At 40.8% G+C, this 24,417-nt stretch overlaps 1 protein-coding gene across 1 annotated transcript; it reads right to left on the bottom strand.

The window, feature by feature from the left end:
• Positions 1-4,062: 4,062 nt before the first annotated feature.
• On the bottom strand, positions 4,063-6,276 carry LOC108345906 (uncharacterized). Its single transcript, XM_017584752.2, has 2 exons — positions 4,720-6,276; positions 4,063-4,318 (listed from the first exon to the last, which is right to left on the bottom strand). Exons 1-2 carry the CDS (start codon positions 6,219-6,221, stop codon positions 4,240-4,242), a joined length of 1,581 nt encoding a protein of 526 aa, XP_017440241.1. The 5' UTR covers positions 6,222-6,276; the 3' UTR covers positions 4,063-4,239.
• Between the last annotated feature and the right edge of the window lie 18,141 nt (positions 6,277-24,417).

Raw genomic sequence — 24,417 nt, forward strand, 5'->3', positions numbered from 1 at the left:
AGTTCATAAGTGCAGGAGCTTAACGACAACCAATATAATATTGGGAGAAATTCCCCGGATCTAGACTTCCCCGTACGTGTCCGTATCGACAAAACCAATAATCATGCATTAGAATGAGTTAAACAATGCAAGCATTAAGCAAAGAGGAAAAACCCTAACTAATGATGAAAGAAAGCATAAGTCTTAATTAAAAGATGCAAGCATAAATTCCATATATGAGAGCTTCAAGAGATTACATTGATTCCCCAACAAACATACAAGGTTTAGTTCACCATATTCATGGTGAACCTAGATGAATTACAATGAAAGTATGAAAGAATAAACCCTGAAAAGGTGAAGAGGTAGCCTGAGCATCCAAGATCCTCCTTCAAAGGGGTGGAAGAGAGAGTGTTTGCCTCCGTTCTGCCAAAGATACAAACCCTAGGACGTCCTAAAGCTTATATACTATTCTAAAATTACAAAAAATCTAAGTCCAAGCCCATAAGTGTGCCGCTCAGTGGTAAAGTACCGCTCAGCGGTGAGTGCGCGTCTCTTTTCTTCCCCTCAGCGGCCATTTTGCCCCTTAGCGGACCTCCCGTGACCTTCTGAGTGCCGCTCAGCGGTAAAGTGCCGCTGAGCGGTGACTTTGGCTTCTCCTTTTTCACTCTTTGATTCCTTTTCTGATTCCCTCTCTCTCACTCTTCACTTCTTTCACTAAATTCACCTTAAAACCTGCACAAAAACACTGAAATCAAGCATAAACCTGTCCAGCTCTCTTATTTCTGAAAATATGGATAAAAGTATGATTTCAAGCTAGTTTCTAAGTCTAAAGGTTGCTTTTAGTATCAATTTTAAGCATGAAAATAACAGTTTTTCAACTGTTATCACTTGTATATGGAAGATCACTTGGAAAGAAGATCATGAGAATAAGAACACGAATAATGAAAAGATCATCTAGATAGCTATACTCACACCCGTGCAAGTACAAGAACAATAAGTCTAAGAATACCTCTCAGGCTTTATAAAGTCATAAGCTTACATCTGTAAGAAGAGAGAAAATCCTACAAGGTCTATTAGATTGAGTTGTATTGTATAAACATCCTTTTTGTGAGAGTTATCATCTAAGACTTGTAAATAATTTGATTGATTGTACATTCTTAAGAGAATTCAACTACTTGGTGGTTAGCTTAGTTAAGTTAAATGACTACTAGACAGTTGTCTAGGGGAAACCAAGAGTGGATAAACTAATTTCTAGTCAACGTAATATGTGTTACCAAGATTGATTAGTGTAACAAAGAGTGATACTAATACTAAATTCTAGTCAACATAATATGTATTACCAGGATTGACTAGTGTAACTAGGAGTGGTGCTAATACCTAGTTGTAATCTTGTTGTTATTATAGTGGAACCCTCTAAGAGGTCTTAGAGGACAATTGGACAAAGCTCAGTTGAGGAAACCAATATAAAATAATTGCGTGTTTATTGTTTTAGCTTTATAAAACGTCTTATAAAAACTGTAGTTGCTTACGAAGTTAACCACTAATAAACACTCTTATCATCAAACATTATTTTCCTTAAGAGTTGTTTTTCTTAAATGCTGTAGTAATTTTGCTAAACGCTTGAAAAACACTTTATCTCTGAAAGTCGTGGTTTGAACAATGCCTTATAAATCAAGTGCCCCACAACCTGTGTAGATCGTCTAAGCATCACCAAGGTTGTTAAACGTCCATCTACGAAAAAGTTTTCCATAGCACTATTCAACCCCCCTTGGGGGTCTATCATTTCAGTGTCTCCCATCTCGTTGTTCAGGTTTTTCTTTGTCCTTATTGTCCTTATCTTTGTCTCAGCGGCCTTTCCTTTTGTCATAGTATCTTCCAGGCTCACCACGTGAGCTTCCAACATCATCTCGTGTAATAAAACACCTAAGATGGTTAACCTGAATGGACTCCTATATCTTATCTTTGAGTGAAACACTCTCAAAGTGATGTGGCCATAGTTGTAGTGGAATTGACATTGCTTCTTCATATCAACATTCGATGGTGTTTGTGACTTCTTGAGAGGTAGCATGAGATTTTCCTATAATGATTCATCCAGCATGTAAGATCTTGAAGCATTCAGAGGAAGTAACATGAGAGCCGAGTAGGTTTGGGATTTTTTATCCTAAAGGCACATTTACACCTCTATAATATCGGTCAGAGGTATTATTTTTAGTATGCACTGTGTCTGCTCTCAGCTTGTTTTTTTATCTCCCTTAACTCTTTTAGTTGCATGAACTTGGCATCACATTGCCTCAACTTGTCTAAGTCGTCAATTGGAGTCATGCATAAGTCATTAGAAAAGGGTCATATCTTAAGTGTCGTGACCATCTGGTGTGGAGCTACCTCAAGGTTAAGATTCTTGATATTTAGAGCAACCTTGCCAAATTGCTCCATGAAGGAACGTAAAGACTCAACCTTCTCCTACTTTATATTCACAAGTGCTGAAGAGATAAGATGGTGTGGTTGGCTGGTGGCAAAATGCGTTTCAAAACACAATGCCAAGGTATTGAAACAATCAATGGAGAAGAGAGGTAGGCGGTTAAACCAATTGAAGGTTGCTCCCTTAGAGTTGAAGGAAAAACTCTGTATATAATTATGTCATTAGACATGTACAAACTTACTTGTGTGACATAAACGTCAATTGGGATGGTGCCGACTTCATCTCGTCATAAACGAGGTACTTACTATGCCTCGTGTTTTGGTATTGTTGTTAGCGCTTCCTTCCTCGACCTCTAGTGTTGTTCTCTACACAAAGGGTGTGTCTTTGGGTTTTTTTTCATTCCCCTTTTCGCCTTCTTCTACTTTCCTTTTCAACCTAACATTTCTTGCCTTAAGGCATCCATTTCCTTGTCGTTTATTTTCTTAAACATAGCAAACTCTTGGTGCATTTTCACTTGCATCTCTAACATGGCGGCCAATTTAGTCGAAGAAGGTCCTTATTCTCTTGCTCTAGTCATCCCGCTCCTTGTAGACACCATAAAGCGTTCTCTTCAAAATATATATCTCAATGCCACAATCGACACTAAAATGTTCATACAAGACCAAATATACCTTGTAATCCAAGCTACAACTTCACACCTGAAAGTCAGTATGTCCTAGGTACTCGTCTCTCCAAAGTCGAAATGGGATGTGTATGTAGAAGTCACTTTTACACTCAAGTCAGCCAAGTGCATCAGACAAAATTAAATGTGATAATAATGCAACGTAATATTTTATCTTGTGTACTATGTTATTTATACTATGTTTATGGCTTTTTACCTAGGTGGGCCTAATCTACGTGATTAATTACCTTGATTAACTTTCTCTAATTCTCTACTAATATGTTTTAACCTTTGTTTTAATTTAATATTATTTTATCCATATTAAAGACATAACCAATATGATATCGTCTGACCGGATATGTTTAGGCCACTTAGTCCAGGTGATATTACACTTGCATTTTACATGTAAATCTATCTTAATATGCCAGATACAGACGTGTGAAAGGGTACATGTAAGATATAATGATTTAGATGGGATGTAATGTACTCATTTTCGTGATGAATAAAGTTGAAAGTCTCAGTGCAGGAAACATGTGTTTAGAGATAAAACCTGCTTAATAAATATAAAATTAAACAAGAAAGGTAGAACCTTAATAAATGAATAAGGTTCTTTAATATGTTTGGCTGGAAAAGATTAACATCAAATGTTCTTATCGAAAAAAATAAGAGAATATAAATGAAAATTAAGTTTAAGATTGAATTGAAATAAATCTTCTAAATTAGTATGGTCTTATCTTATAGTCAATTATGTTAGTTTTTATAGTATGTAATCGTTGTTGACAACTTGTACACATATATCAGAGATGTTAAGTTATTGTGTAAGATTTTATCTCAAACAAAATTAATGATTTTAATGTATAAGAGAATAATTTATTTACAAGATATCTTAAAATTATGTTTTTTAATCAAATGCTCTCGTGACTCTTACCAATGTTTTCAGAACAGAAGAGAATGCACAATTCTCATTTAAGTCTAATTTGTGCTGATGACATGCGTCCCATTTGCTGCCATTTTTTAATTCCAACTTATCAGATTTGGTCATTTTGTGATGTTTCATTGGATTACTACAAGAATATTTTCACTTTATAATGAGATATTATTGCACCCTTTACTCAACAAGAATGGTTATATTGTCTAAAAGGGTAACAGAAACAAAAAAGTTGAGTCATGGAAAGAATCTTTAATGCCAAATTCCCAAAACCACAGAGATAATGAAAAGCAATAGAAGTGTCCCATTTCCACCTGGAATAATTGATTGCCTGCAAAGTCATAAAATTACTGTTAGAAGCCAATGATCAAAGCCTTTTCCTTCCCAACACAAAAGCATTGGGGAAATCAATAAATTGAGTAAAAGGGTTATTAATAAATTGGGAAATCAATTGGTTAAAGCCAAAATGCTGCATATGCAACACTTATGATAATCTTATACTGTAATATACTATAGTCTCTGTTTTATGCAGGGTATGAATCACATCAGGCTAAAATTAATCGTGTTCTAGCACAAGTTTATGCTATTTCTTATATTGACTACATAATTACAAGTATCTTAAAATGTATAGGATAACAGAACCTGCTATTTCTGTGAGTGTCCAAACATACAGCTTGGCTTTCTTTGGAATGCTTAGTTCTGTTATGTGAAACATTTAACAGCTTTACATACCTGATTTTCTTCTTGGATTGTTGCATGTAAGCCATCACAGGAGGAATGATGCCAAACAGAAAGCAATTGGCATATACCCCAGCAAAATCAAGGGCAGTTGAAAAAGTAGAGCGAAAAAATGAAGCTATCAGCACTGAGAAACCAAGGAGGGAGAGTGTTATAAGAACTTTAACTGGATCATAAGTTTTCTCATTTGATCTCGTTTTAAGTCCAACCATATTCTCATCTCTTGAACCTTTGAAGCAAACCTTCCCTGAATTACCAATACAAGACCCAACTGAATAAAAGGCTAATCCAACTCTTCCATTAGTACTATTATGCTCATTGCAAACTTTGGCACTTCCTGATACCAACTCCAAAGTGTCAAGAAGCTGTTTGGGCAAGCTCACAGCATATCCTATCAAGCTAGTTGCCAAAGCAGAGAAGGCAAAGCCTTGAACAGCTGATAAAGCAGATGGATTCACAGAAAGCAAAAGGGATATGGGGTCAGCAGAAGTGGTTGGTGTGCTACTATTAGTCCCAGCAAGCCCCAACACAATCAAATTCCATGACAAAACCATGACCAAAGGAACTGCCCCACCAATTAGTATTGCTTTCCTAGCCTCATGTAGAGTGTTCCCAGCAACCTTGCATATAAAAGGAGTGATGACATGAAACCCTAATGTGAGAACAGCCACAGGTATAATAGGAAGTATTGAAGAAAGTTTCCATGAGGCTACAGCAACTGAGTTTATTATGTTAGCTCTTGCCACAGATATTCCAATAGCAACAAGTCCAGTTATGGAGAAAAGCATGAGGAAGCACAAAAGGCCGTTTGCAACATCAATGGTGTTAAATGGGAAAAAGGCAATCAATGTTCCAACAAGAAGGGGAAACAAGGCATGAACAACCAAAACATTAGCTTGTGAAAACCATGGAGAGAAAATGGATCCAATACCAGCAACACAAGCCACAAGCAAGGAAAAAGACAAGCTGGAGTAAACCACAGCAACAAATGCACCAAAACCAGTACCCAAGGTGTTTGTTGCAAGGCTTGTGAAGCTCACCTCTTCAACCCCATCTTCCTCCATGAAATCAAAGCAGAGTTCAGCAACAATCATGATTGAGGAAATGACATAGAGCCAGGAGGCAAGAATTATGATTGTTGAAGGAAATGGACCAGATTTAATGGTCAAAGCAGGCAAACCCAGCATTCCAGGACCCACGGCAGTACCAACGATCAAACCAACAGCACCCCAGAAGCTCTTCCCCTTGGAAGCTCCATCAGAAATCTCATCCTTGTTGTTAACAATGGTTGCATCATTTTCAGATATTGCTTTGCAGGGTGCAAAGTTTGTGGTCAGAGGAGGATTGGATCCATTGGTTACGAACAAAGGAGCTATAACGGTTCTGTAACTAGTTCGGAGATGGGTTCTAAGTCCAGCAAAATGCACTTTGGCATTGATTTTTGGACATGTCAAAGGTTTGTAGTTATATCTGAATAGTGTCTGGGAGAGTACCATGTGGTTGGAATGACTCTAGCACACAACTCTGATGTCGAATAATGTTATATGTAGTCCCTAAAGGACTAAACCCTGGTCAACACAATGAACATTAAATAATTATAATAAGTAATCAAATTTACTCTTATAATAATTTTTAAGATTCACATAGTCTTTGATATTATAGGAGAGCTATACATGGGAAGGCCCACCAAGATATATCTCACTCACAAGTTCTAACCATGTTTTGTTCTTTGGGTGTTGCTCCCTCCACCCCCACACATCTCTTCCTCCACCTCCCCTTTACTATTTTGCCCCTTTCTCCACCTTTCCTTTACTATTTTGTCCCTCAAATAAAATTTTATTTTTAAAATTATTGTTTTTTAATTTTATTCATTTATAACATATTTCACTGATAACCTACGTAGTTTCTTGTATGAGTAAAATATTTTTCTGCAAAGCTTGGTGATCGTGAAAAGAATTATCAAGCAATCTTCCTCTTGTTCTCGGTGCAGTACGTGGTGCAGTGCGTTTGTGGTGTAGTGTCCTTGTCGTGATTCCTCTCCAGGAACGTAGTCATAATCCTTCCAATAATCCTAAACCATAAACCCTTCCCATACTTCCAATAATCCTTTTAATATCCAAGCCTATAGAGCCGCAAAACGTAGTAAAATAAAAACCAAATGTAAAAGGAACACTGCCTCTGGACAGATGACATCCTTCAACGGATGTCAACATCCGTTTAAGACGAAACGGATGTCAACATCCGTTTAAGGCGAAACGGATGTCGACATCCGTTTTGAGGATATACACTCATAGAGAACAGCATTCCCTATGTTGGTCATGGAATCACTCTTCCTAATTATATCACCGAGCACGGTGTACATGTGTCCACTAGCCTGCTTGTCACCACTTCCCAACAATGCGAGAATTTTCAGCATCTTAATCTAAGCACTCAAACACAACGAGTAGCCAATTTAAGCAACAGGATCGAGTAAGTAACATGCAAAATCAAAAATAGTCTTAAATGGATAAGCTTCTCTATGAACCTGTCTTCCTAGTTTAGTTTAATCTAAAGTCAAAATTAATCATTTTAGTTTCTTATTTTCTCTCCTCGAGGGAGGAATTTATCCAAATATTAAATAGAATCTAACCTGAATGAAGGGTGCAGGCATTTGGTGATAATCATAAGTCTTGGGCATAATTGTCATTTTAGAAGGATATAATTGGCATTTTAGAAAATTGGGGAGGTGGAGGAAGAGACGTGTGGGGGTGGAGGGAGCAACACCCTTGTTCTTTTGAGGTGATAGGGCTTTTAGATAAAAGCCCAAGAAGCACTATTTTATAACTTCTAGGAAATTACTTTTTGCACTCCATGTTTCTTTCTGTCTATGTTTATGTTTGGATTATGGAATTAGAAATATGTTATTGATTCACACGCGCGAGAGGGTGCCGAAATTCTATATTTTAAAAGTAAAGAGAAATGTATGATATATTACCTACAATAATTCAACATTTTAACTTCAAACAAAGTCACATAGCAAACTGTGATAATAAATATAATGATATACTAATACTAAATTGAGTTAACTTAAATATGTTACAAAATTATACATAAATGCATAAAAATATAATTCATAAAATGAAAACTTTTGAAAAATAAGTTGATTTCTTCAAATGATTTAAGCCACTAACATTATAGGATTAATGGGGGAAAATTACATTTGGTATACAGAAAGTTCACTTCTCAACTCAAGTGTTGGTTATGAGAATATTCAAACAGAATTTGATAGCGAAATAGAAATCTTATCAAGAATTTTAAAAGTTAAAATAGCATTAGTATTTTAAATCACTTGTAAGAAAAACAATTTAAAATTATTTTCTATATTGATTCTTTATACGGCCAATATAAAAAAATTTCTTGTCAAGAATTTCAAAATAGTATACATTTTAAATCTATTAATAAAGAGACCCCATATTTAATAGGAAGATACTCCTTAATAATGCAAATTATATATATATATATATATATATATATATATATATATATATATATATATATGTATATATATATGTATATGTATGTATAAGTTTATATTTGTCAATTAAATCTTAGTCACCCTATGTAAATTAGTTTTTAGTTAAAAAGTCGTATACATGGAAAATGTTAACCCTATATCGGTGTCATTTGCTCGTCAAATGAAGAATTGGATCTCAGTCACTATAAGGATTTTATAACCACTGTTTAACAGTTATTAATTGTGTTACTGATTATAGCTTCTCTAGGAATGAGTCTTTATAGCTTAGTCTCAAGTCCTTGATGTTTGCCTTTGTCAGGGGTTTGCTTTGTGCCTTAGACCTCTTATTTGCCATTGCACCAGTAACAGTTTTATCCAAAATTACTTAAATTTATCTATTTTCTTCATTTTTCTACTTTGACTCTATATTAATGCTAGAAATCGCAAAAGACACTAAATTGAAACGATTTATACAAAAATTTAAAATCAAAACAAAATAAATGTCAAATTCATCTCAAAATTAATTCATAGTTATACCATATGACCGGACGGCCTCGATTGCTCACGACATGACCGTCCGATCATCAACGATATATGACCGGTATGGACGGTCGGTCTCATAAGCGCACACGAATATTGATTAAGGAGATTAAGTGTTAACACTTCGGCAAGTATACCGAATCGTATCAAGTAATAATAAATGGTAAGATCAAGTATCGTTTTCCAAGAGACTCGAGGCCTAAACAGTTATGTGATTTCTTGATTAAATAAGACTTGTAAACGAAATCATTGTGTTTATATTACGGAAAAATAAACATGAATGCAAGTGTTGATCAATTGGATTGAAAGATCCAAAAGTGATTGATGTAAAATATGGAATGATTATATTGTTGGGGGTTTCCGACTTATCCTATCCACTCTCATGTATTTATGAATTCATCTTTCTTCATTAATGTTAATGTCACTTTCTAATTTACCTTAAACCCGATGTCTTAGTGAAGAAAGCCTAATCCTAATCACTAGTTCACAATGTCTTGTCTCCCTAACAATTAATCATGCATTACATTCGCACAGAAGCTTAAAGGCAACCGATCCTCCTATTCCTATGTCTAGGTAATATTGCTTCCGGGAGATTTTCCCCAATTCTAGATTTACCTATATGTGTCCACATTGATAACATCAATGATCATGTAATTGAATGAATTAAACAAAGCATGCATAGAGTATAGAGGAAAAACCCTAACAATTAATGAAGTAAAGCATATATAATCAAGAATAAATTCAATACATGAGAGTTTCAAAGGATTACATCGTTTCCCCAACAACAATGGAGGTTTAGTTCACCATAGACATGGTGAAACTATATGAAAATAATGAAAAGAATGAAAGATAGAACCCTAAAAGTTGAAGATCAGAGCTTCCGCATCCAAAATCCGCCTCCAAGGGATGAATGGAGTGTAATTTCGCCTCTTTCTGTCCAAAGATGTGAACCCTAAGTCAATTAAAACCTTAAATAGTTCATTAAAAATACAGAAAACAGGCCCAAGCCCACGTCATCGGTGCTCAGCGCCCCAAAATAGCGCTCAACGGTAGCTGCAACACTCAAATGATGCTCATCGGTAGTGCTCAGGCGCGAAACACTGCTTTCAGAACCAAACTGGCGCTCAGCCCAACTTTTTCTGCACTCTGGTTGACTAGTTGACTTTTCTGCATTCTGGTTGACTTTTATGCATTCTGGTTGACTTTTCTGCATTCCAACCATTCGGTACTTTAACTCTTCTTTCAAATCATTCCACTATCCTACAAAATCAAGGGAATCTAGCACAAAACCATTAAATTCACCTTCAACTCTCTTATTCACAAAACTAAAGCAAAACATGAGTTAAAGCAAAGTTTTAAGTCAAAAAGGGTTGATTTATTATCAAATCATTAAGGCAAATCATGATTTAAGCCTACCAGATCAGAATTGGGCCGAGATTAAAACATCGTTAATCCTAGGCCCACGCCAGAAAATTATAAATGTAAGTTAAAGGTAATAGGTAGGTGGACGCATTTTGGGTGCATTAATTACTGCCACTGTTATATTTGATAGCCGGACGGTTCACTTATTGACTTTGGCATCGGAGTATCTTAAAAAGGTACACATCGACCAAGGTAGCGAACCAGGAGCGTAGAGAGCAAGACCGGATGGTGAGAAGGACAAATTGTGAAGGAGTTTGGTGACCCAGCCCCATAACCGAAACATTTTGGCGTCCACCATGGGGCCGAGTTGCTTGATAAACCCAATGGTGACCACTAGAAACATGAGTGTCGACGAACCAGTTGAGATGATTCGGATGTTGCAACAGAAGATGGAGGAGATGCAGCAGCGCCACGAAGCGGAACTCGTAGCCGTAACCGAATGCTCGGCTCGAATTGCCTAGGAGAGAGACTCGGGAGCAGGAGAGAAGGAGGGGGAGCAACACGGTAAGGAGCGCGGGAAAATTATTGTGGAAGATAACACCGAGCGTAGGGCCTCACCGGATGAAACGTGAAACCGACTAAGCAGGAAGTCGAAGGAAGTAAAGCAAAATTCATTCATGTCGAGAGCGCCGCAACAAACAAACAGTTAGCCATAAAGACCGAGAGCTCATCCACTTTGCTCCCCTTCATCCAGGCTATAATGGACGTCCACATCTCAGAACAGTTCGTTCCGCCCTAGTTCAAGATATACGACGGGACGACAGACCCGGAGGCCCACATCAAGACCTTTTCGAACACCATGGCGTTCCGCACAGGCAATGACGCCATATGGTGCCGAGCGTTTTCTCTCTCCCTAGAGGGGGAGGCGCTGGAATGATTTAATTTCATTCCTCCAAATTCCATAGAAAACTTCGCCAGACTACAATGTATGTTCAACCGTCAGTTCGCAAGCAATAGTACTCAAGACTTAACTATCTTCGAATTGGTCAACCTGAGGCAAGGGAAGGAGGAAACCTTAAAGGCATTCATGGATCGCTATCAGAAGACCGTTTGGCGGGTGAAGGGCTTAAGCCCGGAACTCGCCCTGCAATACATCCTGCCTGCCCTAGAGTCTGGGTCGTTCAAAGATAGCGTTTGTCGGTGAGCTCCAAAGACCATGGAGGAACTGAGAGAGAGGGCGGCTGATGAGATAAGGGTAGAAGATATGAAACAATCTTACAAGAAGGAAGGCCAGGAGGTTAGAGGGGAGAAGACTGACGAAAAAAGGCTGGACGGTCGAACTGACAAGTTGGGGGAGTTCAAGCAGAGGGAACCCAGGGGTCGCGATTTCAACAGTACACCCCATTAAACGCCCCTCGGGCAAAAATTTTCCAGGAAGCCTTAAGTGCTGACCTGATTCAAGAATTAAAGAAACGACCCACACCACCAGGGGCGAACGGCCACAAACATTGTTTGTATCACAAGAACATGGGCCACACCACAGAAGAGTGTGTGACTCTGAAGGACAAGATAGAGGAATTAATCCTAGGGGGAAAGTTGAAGAAGTATGTGAAGGTTGACCGTCCCCAAGCCCCCTTGGATCGACCAAGTCCTCGACGAACTAGTCCCCAAAGACAGGAGAGACAGGAAAGGTCTAGACGTGACCGGACGGACCGTTCGCGATCCGAGAGACGGCGAAGCAGAAGCCGTAGTAGGAGCCATGACTGCCCCCTGCGAGGACATATCAACATGATATCCGACGGTTTCGCGGGAGGAGGGTCTTCGTCGTCTGCTAGGAAACGTCATGTACGGGCCCTACGATCCGAGCACGCGGTTGATAAACCCCAACGAACGATGTCGCCCATCATTTTTTCGGACGAAGACTTTCATGCACCTAACCCCGATTAGGATGATCCAATGGTAATAACAGCAGAAATTGCTCGTTACAGCGTCAGCAAGGTATTGGTCGACCAGGGAAGCTCAGTGAACATCCTCTACTGGAAAACATTCCAGAAGATGGATATCTCGGATGACCTAATCGTCCCCTATAATGAGAAGATAGTGGGCATTGCGGGCGAAAGGGTGGACACTCGAGGCTACATAGATTTACGCACTCGCTTGGTGACCGGCCAGGACAGCGAGGAGAGGAGGGTCAGATATCTGTTCGTGGAAGCCAACACTTCTTACAACGTGCTGTTAGGCCGATCGTGTCTGAACACCTTCTGCGCGATCGTATCGACCCCCCATCTCACGATGAAGTATCCGTCCGAACGTGGAACGATTTGTACTGTCCGAGCGGATCAGAGGACGGCTAGAGAATGTTATGCGGCCGACTTACAGCTTCATACGTGAACGGTCAAAAGAAGGGCAACTGGGTCGGAGGTGGCTATGGCGGACATCGACCCAAGAACGAATATAGAGGACCGGCTCGAACCATTGGGGGACACACTACCGGTTCTAGTGGGAAAAGAAAGTTCACAAACCACAACCATGGCGGAAGGACTAGACCCGGAGATGGAGAGAGAAATGAGGTCCGTCCTGTGGAGTAATAGGGACCTATTCGCATGGACGGCCGCCGACATGCCGGGAATCCACCTTGTCCGTTATGACACACAAGCTGTCATTGTTTAAGGAAGCTAGGCCGATCACCCAGAAGAAGAGAAGAACGGGGGAGGAAAAAAGGAAAGCGGTAGAGGTGGAGGTATGCAAACTGAAGGAGGTTGGATTTGTTAGGGAGGTGACGTACACCACCTGGCTCGCCAACGTGGTCAAGGTGAAGAAGTCAAATGGCAAGTGGCGCATGTACACCGATTACACTAACTTAAACAAAGCCTGCCCCAAGGACTCCTATCTGTTGCCCAACATCGACGCCCTCGTTGATGGGGCGTCCGGCCACAAAATGTTGAGTTTCTTGGACGCATACCCCGGATATAACCAAATCCCTATGTATGATCCCGACAGGGAGAAGACCGTGTTCATCACTAACAAAGCTAATTATTGCTATGAAGTCATGCCTTTCGGCTTAAAGAATGTTGGCGCCACATATCAGCGCCTGATGGACAGAATTTTCTCAAGCAGATCGGTCGGTGCATGGATGTATACGTCGATGACATGGTGGTTCGGTTGGCCGATTGTCGACAACACCTGAAAGACTTGGAGGAGGTCTTCCGGCAAGTTACGCGATACGAGATGAGATTGAACCTCGCCAAATGCACTTTCGGGTGGCAGCCAAAAAATTCCTGGGCTTCATGCTCACTAATAGGGGTATAGAGGCCAACGGAGACAAGTGCTCAACCATTTTGGACATGCAAATCCCTAACACCTTGAAGGAGACCCAAAGACTGGTCGGACGTCTCACAACCTTAACGCGATTCATCCTGAGACTAGCGAGCGTGTCCGCCCTATCCTTCGAAGATTGAAAAAAGGGTAGGCTGACAATTGGGACAACGATTGTGAGAAGGCATTCTAGGATGTCAAAACAATCCTCATGAACCCGCCCATAATGAACCGGCCGACCCCGGGACACGAGTTACAAGTCTATTTGGGGGTCTTAGATATGACAAGACAAGCCCAAGCCGAAGTTGATATACTTCATGAGCCGAATCTTGCAGGAGAACGAAGCGCGGTATTAGTAGGTAGAAAAGGTAGCCCTCGCCCTGCTTAATGCATCAAGGAGGCTCAGACCGTATTTCCAAAGTCACTAGGTCATGGTTTGGACGGATCACCTCATCTCAAAGATCTTAAGGAAACCAGACCTGGCAGGAAGAATGATTGGTTGGGCGGTCGAACTTTCGGAGTTCGGCCTGCGGTATGAACCGAGGGGATCGGTGAAGGGCCAACATTTGCCGACTTTGCAACATAGTTGCCCCCAGCGGTCGGCGACGAATGGAACTTGTACTTGGATGGGGCGTTCGGTCGGTCTGTAAGTGCAGTTGGAGTAGTGCTAGAGGGACCGAATGGTTTCCTACTAGAGTATTATTTGATCTTCAAGTTCAAAACCTCCAATAATCAAGCGGAATATGAAGCCTTAGTGGCCGGGCTGGAGCTTGCGAGAGATATGGGAGCACGGAAGGTCTTGTGCCGAACGGACTCCCAACTGGTGGTAGGCCAAATGAATGGAGATTTTCAGGTCAAGGAGGAGCATCTTCTCCAGTATTTTCACAAAGCAATGACCTTGACCAAAGAGTTCGAGAAGGTGGAGATCTGACACATCCTACGCGAAGAAAACACCTGAGCGGACATGCTGTCAAAGCTAAGCTCCAGGAAAGAAAAATGGCAGTTAACCACGATCATTCGCCAAGTCCTACTGCAACCATCGGTGGAATGTATGATTGTGACAAGAGATGGAGGCAAAGATTGGAGAATAGAGATCCGAATGTTAATATCCTAGTAGGATGCAGGCCAATCTTTGAAGCCGACCGACGCCAAGAAGATTGCTCGCTACTTAGTGGTAGGGGACGATCTATACCGGAGAGGGTTCTCCATCCCCTTCCTCAAATGCATCACTAAGGACGAGGCCCTATACGTCATGAACGAAGTTCACAATGGCATTTGCAGTTTTCACACCTGTCGTCGAGCACTAAAAGCCCGGGTACTGCGGGCCGGATACTACTGGCCGACCATGGAGGGAGATACAAAATCCTTTGTTCAAAAGTGCTTCAACTGCCAAGCCCACGCCAACAGCATGCACGCGCCACCACACGCATTGCACTCCCTCACGTCACCTTGGTCGTTCGCTTAGTGGGGGATGGACATCGTTGGCCCTTTCCCCATAGGCCGGGCGTAGAAGAAGTTCCTCCTGGTAGTGGTTGACTACTTCACCAAGTGGGTGGAAGCGGAAGCCTTGGCTATCATAACGCCGTCAAAGGTACATAAGTTTTCCTAGAAAATGATCTGTCGGTTCAGTCTTCCCTGCACGATCATCACAGACAATGGACAACAGTTCATTGATAGAAAACTGGGTGAATTTTGCAAGGGCTTGGGAATCAAACACGTGACTAGCTCCGTGGAACACCCTCAGCCGAACGGTCAAATAGAGGCCATGAACAAGATAATAGTGGTCGGGTTTAAAAAATGAGTGGGAGAGAAGAAAGGAGCATGGGCCAACGAGCTTCCAGAGGTCCTGTGGGCTTATAGGTGTACCCCGCATGGAACAACTGGGGAGACGCCCTTTAATCTGACGTACGATACTTGATAAGCTGTCGTTGAAGCTATCAAATTAATACTACTTTTCAAGGCAACTTCAGTATTGCCAAGTAGTATCTAAGAAAGTAGATAGGGCTAAAGTAACCTTGAGTCGTCTCCCAACGAACACAGAATTGCTTTCGAATATTTCAATCTTATGAATGCAATGCAATAAGAATAAAAATAATGTTTGGAGAATGTTTAAAAAACAAATCAGAAACTTAAAAACAGTTATGATTAAATAGGCTAATTCCACTGCTTTTCCAAGATAGATTCATCATCGGTTATTCACGGATAATTGTTCAATTGATTATTGTTTAAGTTTCAAATTAATTAAAGTACATTCTCAATTAATTTGAGGGCGATCGTGCATTTAACCAAAGTAAATTCTCAATCAAATGCAAAACTTTTCTAGATTATTCACAATAAATTCAACCAAAGTACATTCTCAATCAAATTCTATTGTGTTTAATCATGTCTATTCTTAAATCTCCTAATCAAGTTAAAAGTTAATCAATCAAAGTAAATTCTCAATTGATTATAGTTGAAATTATTACTACCAATCAAAGTACATTCTCAATTGATAGTAAAAACCATTTAATCATATGAAAGTTCCTAAATTAAATCAAAGTAGATTCTCAATGAAACCTAGAAACCCTAGAACTCATATAATCAATATGCATGTAGATTCAAACTCATTATGATGCAAAAGTCTTTACTTTTAACAAGATAGAGAGATGAAAGACATAGAGAGAACAACTTAAATCAATAATCAAAATAAACAATTGCATTAACTTAACGTAACCTTAGAATCCATCATGGAATTACAGCAGAATAACCCAAGATGCTTAGCTCTCCATGAATGGAGTTGAATACAAGATGAAAGAAAAGAGAGAGGTGGTGAATGAATGAATGAAGTCAAGTCCCCTTTTCTGCCTCCCCTAGGTCTCTTTATATAGGGCTTGATTGGGCTTGGATTCTGAATATTCAGTTGATATAATCTTTTATCTTATATCTTCCAAATAACTAAAAGATTTAGATAATTATAACATTATTTGGAAGATATTTTCTATTGATATTCCCAAATTAAATTAATTCAACAACTGAATTTTATCTTTTAGCTTTTCTGAATTTCCAAAATTACACATAAGCCCTGAAATTTCCTCTATCTGCACTTTAGCCCCTTCAGAATTCTCCAAAATTGCACCAGAACCCTGTTGACCATCTTTGACTGAGAAAGGGTGCGCCCAATGAGGGACTGACACGTGTCAACCCCTTTCCCACCCAAAATTAGGGTTTCAGATTAGGGGAAAGGGAGCTCCTGTGCCGCCACCATGCTGCTCGCGATTTTGCTCTTCTCTCTTGCGGCTGCACATGGTGATTTTCTGATTGCAGGTCTAAATGGAGGAAAGCAACGAGGATTGGCGATTCTTGCAGGTTGGTTGGGCGAGGAAGACAAATGAAATCACGCATCTGGTTCGCGAGATTGAAAATCGCGATTCGCATTGGGGCTGCTCTTCACCGTTTCTGCGTTTCTAGTTCTTGGTTTTCTAAGTGCAGGTTGAACGGGGAAGATGAAGAAGCGGCAATGGGTGGCGGCGAAGATTGTTGCGCTGTAATGGCTTTCACAGGAGGAGGCTCGCGGCACGCGGCGGACTGAATCTGGCGACGAAGATGGTTGCGCGTGGCGGTTCTCTTGATGGTGGTGTTTCACGAGCTCGCGTCTGAGTGTTGAAGGTGGAGACGGTGACACGTCTTGCAGTGGTGCGACGACAAGGTGATGAGAATCGCTCTTGTGCGTCAATGGATATTGGTCGTGGCGGCGATTTCAGAGGAGGAGACGAACGACGCTCCGGCGATGGTGGTGATGGCGAGATTGTGGCGGTGTTGTGGAGATGGTGGGAAGTGTGAATCGTGGTGCGTTGAGGAGGATGGACTCGCGAGATGATGGTTCCTGTCCAGTGACGGAGCATCGCGGCGGCATGGTTGAGGCGCTGTGGTGGCGGGAAGGTGGTCCGTTGATGTGCCGAAGAGAAAGGAGGAGATGAACGGTGGTCGTGGAGGTTGCGGCAGCGGCGGACGTTAACGACTAGGGTTTGGATTAGGGTTTATCTTTGGAGAAGATGATGGACATGTGTTAGGGATGAGGTGGCGTGTTCTGATTGGTTCACTAGTGAGTGCAAGGATCAGTGGTGTGGCATCATCTGAGTGGTTCAATCTGTTAGTGGTGGACTGTCACGTGGCATGATCTGGTGAAGTTTGGCTTAGGAGGGGTATGGGTAGGGAAATTTAGGAGGTGTATTTAGAATAGGGTTACTGTTTGGCTTAGTATTGGACCTGGTTAAGAGAAGAGGGGTGTATGTAGGGAAATTGGGAGGTGTAAGGGTAAAAGTTGTCTGTTTGGCCCATCTGTACATTATTTTCCAAATAAAACCTGATTTTGGGCCTTGAATGGCCATTTGGACCAATAAAACTTATAATTTCAGCTTCACAAATAAACGTAAGAACATCCAAGAATATTTTATGCACTAAAACTCACTTTTTACGTCTCTTTAATTCTCAAACCCAACAATTCTAATCATCACAAATCCTCTTTAAATCAATCATTCAAGCACATGAGTTTCATCAAAAATTTAATTTTAAAGCATAAATGTGGGTATAAATATGCACTCATCAGTACTGACGCTATGTTACTAGTCGATCTAGGAGAGTCGTCTCTGCGGCGCCAGATTGAGGACATTCATCTGAACGATGGAGAGCTGAGAGTAGAACTCAATACCTTGGAGGAGTGTAGAGGACGAGCGGCGTTAAGGGCAGAAGCATGTAATCGAATGGTGGAGAGGAAGTACAACTCCAAGGTTCGGCCGAGAAACTTCCAGGAAGGAGACCTAGTGTGGAGGAAAATCGGTGAAGCCCGCCGAACAGCTTCCCACGACAAACTGGCTGCTAAGTGGGAGGGGCCTTTTAGAATTTAAGAATCCTTGGACAATGGGGCTTACAGACTCGCACATCCGGACGGACGACAAGTCCTGAACACTTGGAATGCCACTCATTTAAAGTTTTACTTTAGTTAATTTATCAATCGTTGTATTCCTCTTATCAATGATTAATTTGATATTCAGGGACATTACTCCCAGACAACTTCTTACAATATAGAACGAACAAAACCAATTCCACGTTGACGAACGGAGTCCCCAAAAGAGACTGTTGTCAATTTGGCCGAGTGGTGAACGGTATTACCTAACGCTCGGTACGAAGAATAAAGTCCAAGTTGATGAACGGAGTCCCTAAAAGAGACTGCTGTCAACTTGGCCGAGTGGTGAACGGTATTACCTGCCACTTGGTACGAAGAAATAAAATCCGAGTTGATGAACGGAGTCCCTAAAAGGGACTGTTGTCAACTTGGCCGAGTGATGAACGATATTACCTGCCGCTCGGTACGAAGAAATAAAATCCGAGTTGATGAACAGAGTCCCTAAAAGGGACTGCTGTCAACTTGGCCGGGTGGTGAACGGTATTACCTGCCGCTCGGTACGAAGAATAAAATCCAAGTTGATGAACGGAGTCCCTAAAAGAGACTGTTGTCAACTTGGCCGAGTGGTGAGTATTACCTGCCGCTCGGTACAACGAAATAAAACCAAGTTCATGAACGAAGTCCCTAAAAGAGATTGTTGTCAACTTGGCCGGGCGGTGAACGAAATTACCTGGTTATTCGGTACAAACGAATACGAGTTGATAAACTAAGTTCAAATCTAATAATACGAGCATTTCACACTTAAAACAGACAAAAGATTCAGATCAATGCAAATATCCAAAGAGCAATGTTTCATATCATTGTGACGAGGCCGTTTACAAAAAGATGGTATAGGGAGTCCGACACGGAAACACCTGACAAACCTAAAGTGTTTTACATTCGGCCCCACAGCAAAAAATAAAACAACAAAATATCCCCCCCCCCCTCCCACCGGCAGGACATCTACTCGTCCCCTTCAACCTGATCCTCCACCACAGGAGCTACGGGAGCAGCAGTGTCAGCTTGCATGGGTTCGTCTGGAATTGATTAGCTCTCCCTCGAACATGGATTCAGTGACCGCCCGTTGAGAGGAGCTCATATGGAAGTCCATGTGATTCCTCACATGGAACCCAGGATCAAGCACACTGTTGAGACCTCGGCAAGCGTACCGGATCGTTCAAGTAATAAATCGGTAAGTCCGAATATCGTTTTCCTAAGAGATTTGTTTAGATTCACTGATTGTTAAAGTTTACTAATTCAGCGATTAATAAACATAGTTTTACAACACAAGTAAGATTTGCATACAGATGAAATTAAAGTGGTAAAAACAGATGAATTAAAGTTCATTGGGATTGAAATTCAAGTTCATCACTCCGGTAATTTTCTACTAACACAATTCCTCAAAATTAAGCATCGACATTCTAGGCGCATGCAGCCTCTGATCCCTCAGATGACAGTTCATAATCACTCGAACTAAATTACTAATCCCTTAGCTAATTCAGTTATCAGATTTGCCTTAAACACAATGTCACAGATGACTAAAAATTCCCTCCTATGTCTAGGACTCGAAATCCTTTAGCAGGTCTATCCTAGGTCCGCGGTCTCATACATTTCCCAATGATTTAACCGTTCAAATAGCTCAGATTCCCATCATAGGCATGAGTAATAAGGATATAACACATAATTCAAACAAGTTCATGCATTAATAGAGAAATTACATAGAAGTTCAGAAATTTACTCTCAACCCAGTGAAATGGAGTTCTAGCCACACATATACATCATAGAAGCGATAAATGATGGATTGGATGGTGGAATTTGGTGGTTTTCCACCATGGAAGCACCCAAAACGCGAGCTGCAGCGCCCTCTGGTCTCCTCCTCTGTCCAGCCTCTTTCTCTGGTTTCTGATTCGCGTTTTTAAAGAGAAGGACCTTAAGTGATTTCTCGCTGGGCGAGAAGCCTACACTCGCTGGGCGAGCAATGTCAGCTCGCTAGGCGACTGGCTCGCTGGGCGAGCAGCTCCAGGTCGCTGGGCGACTGGCTCGCTGGGTGAGGGGTTCCTGGTCGCTGGGCGACTGGCTCGCTGGGCGAGGAGCTGGCTCGCTGGCTGGACTATTTGATCCTTCTGGCTTGGCCAGTGACGCGCTCCAAGTCTTTTATAGTATCCAATCCTTATTCTACTGCAAACTAAGCATACAAAAGCATCAAAACACATTTAAACATTCAAAAATATACTTACATCAATATTTATATACTTTTCATGAGAATAAACACTTAAACTTACTCCAAAACACAACATTTTAAGCAACAAAAACAAGTAACATTTACACCTATCACACACCAGCTGGGAGGAGGCGCGGAGAACTTCCCTCTCGGCGACTCCTCTTGGAAGAAGATTTTTCCCCTTCCTTCGTTTTCCTCCTTTTATTAGAGGAAACAACCACTATGGTCGGAGTGGTCCCTGCAGAAGGCTTTAGATCAACTACAGGTGGATCTTGATGAACAACCACCGTCACTTGCTCCGTAACAGGAATCACTGGACGGACCTTCTGGGACATGGACGAGCGACTGGAAGAAGCCGTCCACGGGTCACGACCCTTGGAACTGCCCTCCCCCTGACGTTTATGGGAGGAGGTGAAGCTAGTTTTCCGGGGGGCCGGCAGAGACATGTAGCCTGAAAGGAAAACAAAAATTTAGCTAAGTTAAACAGCAAGACAATAAGGAATTCATGGAAGACACCATACCGAACGCCATCTGGTCAAAATCCTCGTTACTAAGGCACTCGACGAAGCCGCAAGCGTTAAGGCGGCAGGGTAGGGCATTGATGATCCTAACGACTTCCAAATCTTCTAGTGTCATCCGACCGGCCGCCCAGGCCTTTATTTTCTGAGGGTTCTTTGTCCAATAAAAAGGGAACAGAGGGAGACCCGCCTCGTCACGAAATTCAGACCGACCGACCTCGTTTATTATCACCTTAAAATATCGATTCTTGAAATTTTTAAACGACTCACTATACGAGGAGCAGGGTTCGGGTAGGAACGAAAGAAAGAGACACCCATCCTCGTTTTGCCAATGGTCGGACGTTGAAATAATGAAGGAAAACTGGCACAGACGGAGTAATTCCCATTGCAGCGCATATTGTTATGAAGGCTTGAATGACCACCCAACCATTGGGGTGAAGCTGAGTAGAGGCGACGTTCAACTCATGGAGAACGACCACTTGGAAAACTGTGAACGTGTTTGGAGGAACAACTGGTTAAACATGTAGGTGTACACAAAGAAAAAGTCTTCTTCGTTGTTCCCGTTCCCAGCAAAAACACGCTCGTTCCGATTACACACTCCAGAGCGGATCAACCGGGGGTCCTCCTGGTCGCGCACTATATGTGACCGATCGGCCCACCATTGAAGCTCATCCCGAGTGCTATAGTCAGACCGAAAGAGACCGACGTCGTGGGAAGCCCATCTGTACCCTTTGATGCGCGGCCAACCCTCGGGCGGCTCGGCGACTTCCTGATCTATGCGAACGCCACTCTTCAATAGAAAAAGAGACATTCCATTTATAACTCACCCCCCACCCCGTAGGATAATATTTCAGATTCAGAATTTGTTCCCCTCTCGGACTTCTCGAGAGAAGACGACACCGAACTGGAAGACCGAGCATCACCAACCGTCGCACCCCTACCGCCCTAGCCCGTCAGCTCCTCGAACGACGAAATACTAGTGGAAGACATTATTAAGTTACTTGGGAAAAATAATGCACCGAACGGTTGAAAAGGAAGAAGGAAGAATAAAGAGTGAAAATGACGGTCCATCGCATCCCTGTTTATAGAGAAAATTTTCGAAACCGTAACATCTCCACAGCCGTTGAGATCAACCACGATCAACGGCCCAGATCGAGTGACGCTCCCACTACTCGAGAAGGTGTTCGCGTCCCGTCGTGACACGTGTTCTCCCGCCCAAACAACATTTTCAAAAGCTAGTGGCGAACCTCCACCACCCACTCGATCCGGACGGCGACTTAAACCCAACGTCACCTCCATTGACTAGGGCTTGGGGGGCATGATGTACCATATGACCGGACGGCCTCGATTGCTCACGACATGACCGTCTGGTCATCAACGATATATGACCGGTATGGACGGCCGGTCTCATAAGCGCACACGAATATTGATTAAGGAGATTAAGGCAAATCATGAATTAAGCCTACTAGATCATAATTGGGCCGAGATTAAAACATCGTTAATCCTAGGCCCACGCCAGAAAACTATAAATGTAAGTGAAAGGTAACAGGTAGTTGGACGCATTTACTGTGCATTAATTACTGTCACTGTTATATTTGATAGCCGGACGGTTCAATTAGTGACTTTAGCATCAGAGTATCTTACACAGGTACACATCGACCGGGATAGCAAACCAGGAGCATAAAGAGCAAGACCGGACGGTGAGAAAGACAAATTGTGAAGAAGTTTGGTGACCCAGCCCCATAACCGAAGCAATAGTATTTACCAATTATGAACAAAACTTGTCAAGAAAAATATCACTTGCATTTCCACCATCAAATTCTTTTGTTGGCATTCCTTCCGTTCTTTGTTTATTTTGACCCTTAACCGAATCTTTTGTAGCCTACTCTATCACTTTTGTTGATGTTCGGAGCATAGTATCTATGCCTCATCACTTTATGTATATATGTGGAATCATATTCTAATCTTTCAGGTGGCATGTTCTCCGATAAGAGTTCTTGATAACAAACTTAAATTTAAAATTGAAATCCTATTAGAAAACCATCCCTTTCAAATCCATATATAACATTAATTTGGTGCGTCATCTTTTATATTGAATAATGGAATATGGCATGTTTTCAAACAAGATATTGTAGAGAATAGCATGTTCAGGTAAGCAAAAAAAAACTTCGTTTTAATATATATATATATATATATATATATATATATATATATATATATATATATATATTTGTTGAATTTGTTTATATGTTTTCGAATCAATTGATAAAATCAGTCTCAAAAATTTTTAAAGATATATAATTATAATAATACTGTTTCACATTACTAATTTTATTACTGATAAAATCACATATGGAAGGATGAAAAATATATAGTTTTAAAAGTTCAGAGCAAGGATTCTATTTTATTATTTATCTTAATAAATTGTTTTATTTGGATATTAAGATGTCATTTTGTGATTTACTGTTTTATTTATTTAAAAAGCAAAGGGACTAAAATTAAATTTAATTAAAAGAATGGGATCTAAAAATAGATTTTTGTCCTTTAATTAAATTGGTTTTTGAGTGAATTAAGGGAGGGTAGTGGAACAGAAGAGAATAGCTTTAAGTATCTACTTGTGGCATGATATTTATATATACCAGTTGATTAAAGGAACATATGCATATTCATAACTGTCAAACCAGTGTCAAGAATAATTCCCACAGTTGAAAAGCACCTTCTACTTTTGAAAATCAATAGATTTGGATGATCAACATGTGAAATTAAAAAGGAGAAAGAGACACTTTTATTAAACATTTTAGTGGGTTATAACCAATTAATGGCAGGTCCTTATTTAATAAAAAATAAAACTTTTTTTTTCTTTTTCTTCATTTTTGTACAATGATAGCACTGAAATTAAGACCTACAAATTTATTTTTCTTTTTAATGAAGATATATCTTTAAGTTATACTATTTACACATGTAATCGATACAGTGATAATGCTTATGGGAAATTTAATCAAGTAATTAAATACAGCATAAATCTTTTAGACGGTTTTTGCACCAAACTAGGCATATTTGTCTTCAATATTACCAAAATGGACAAATTCAACTGAAATTACGAAAATGGAGAAGTCGTGGGGGTCCAAACGACTTCAATTGAAAAAGTCGTGCCCCCTGCACGACTTCACATTGTTCATTCGTTCAGTAGTGAAGTCGTACACCCAAAAACGATTTTAGAGCATGTTAATCTATTACTAGATACTTGTAATCCATTACAAAATCATTTTTCATAAAAAATTAAAAAAAAATTAAAGTTGTGTGGGGGTGCACGACTTCATAT

Source organism: Vigna angularis, chromosome 8, assembly GCF_016808095.1.
Source record: "Vigna angularis cultivar LongXiaoDou No.4 chromosome 8, ASM1680809v1, whole genome shotgun sequence".
Taxonomy (NCBI): Eukaryota; Viridiplantae; Streptophyta; class Magnoliopsida; order Fabales; family Fabaceae; genus Vigna; species Vigna angularis.

Bases quoted from the DNA above. Each gene is read 5' to 3' on its own strand.
- LOC108345906 (XM_017584752.2), bottom strand. From the start codon at position 6,221: ATGGTACTCTCCCAGACACTATTCAGATATAACTACAAACCTTTGACA. The intron at 4,319-4,719 runs GTATGTAAAGCT...ATGACTTTGCAG, and splicing joins CAATCCAAGAAGAAAATCAG to GCAATCAATTATTCCAGGTG.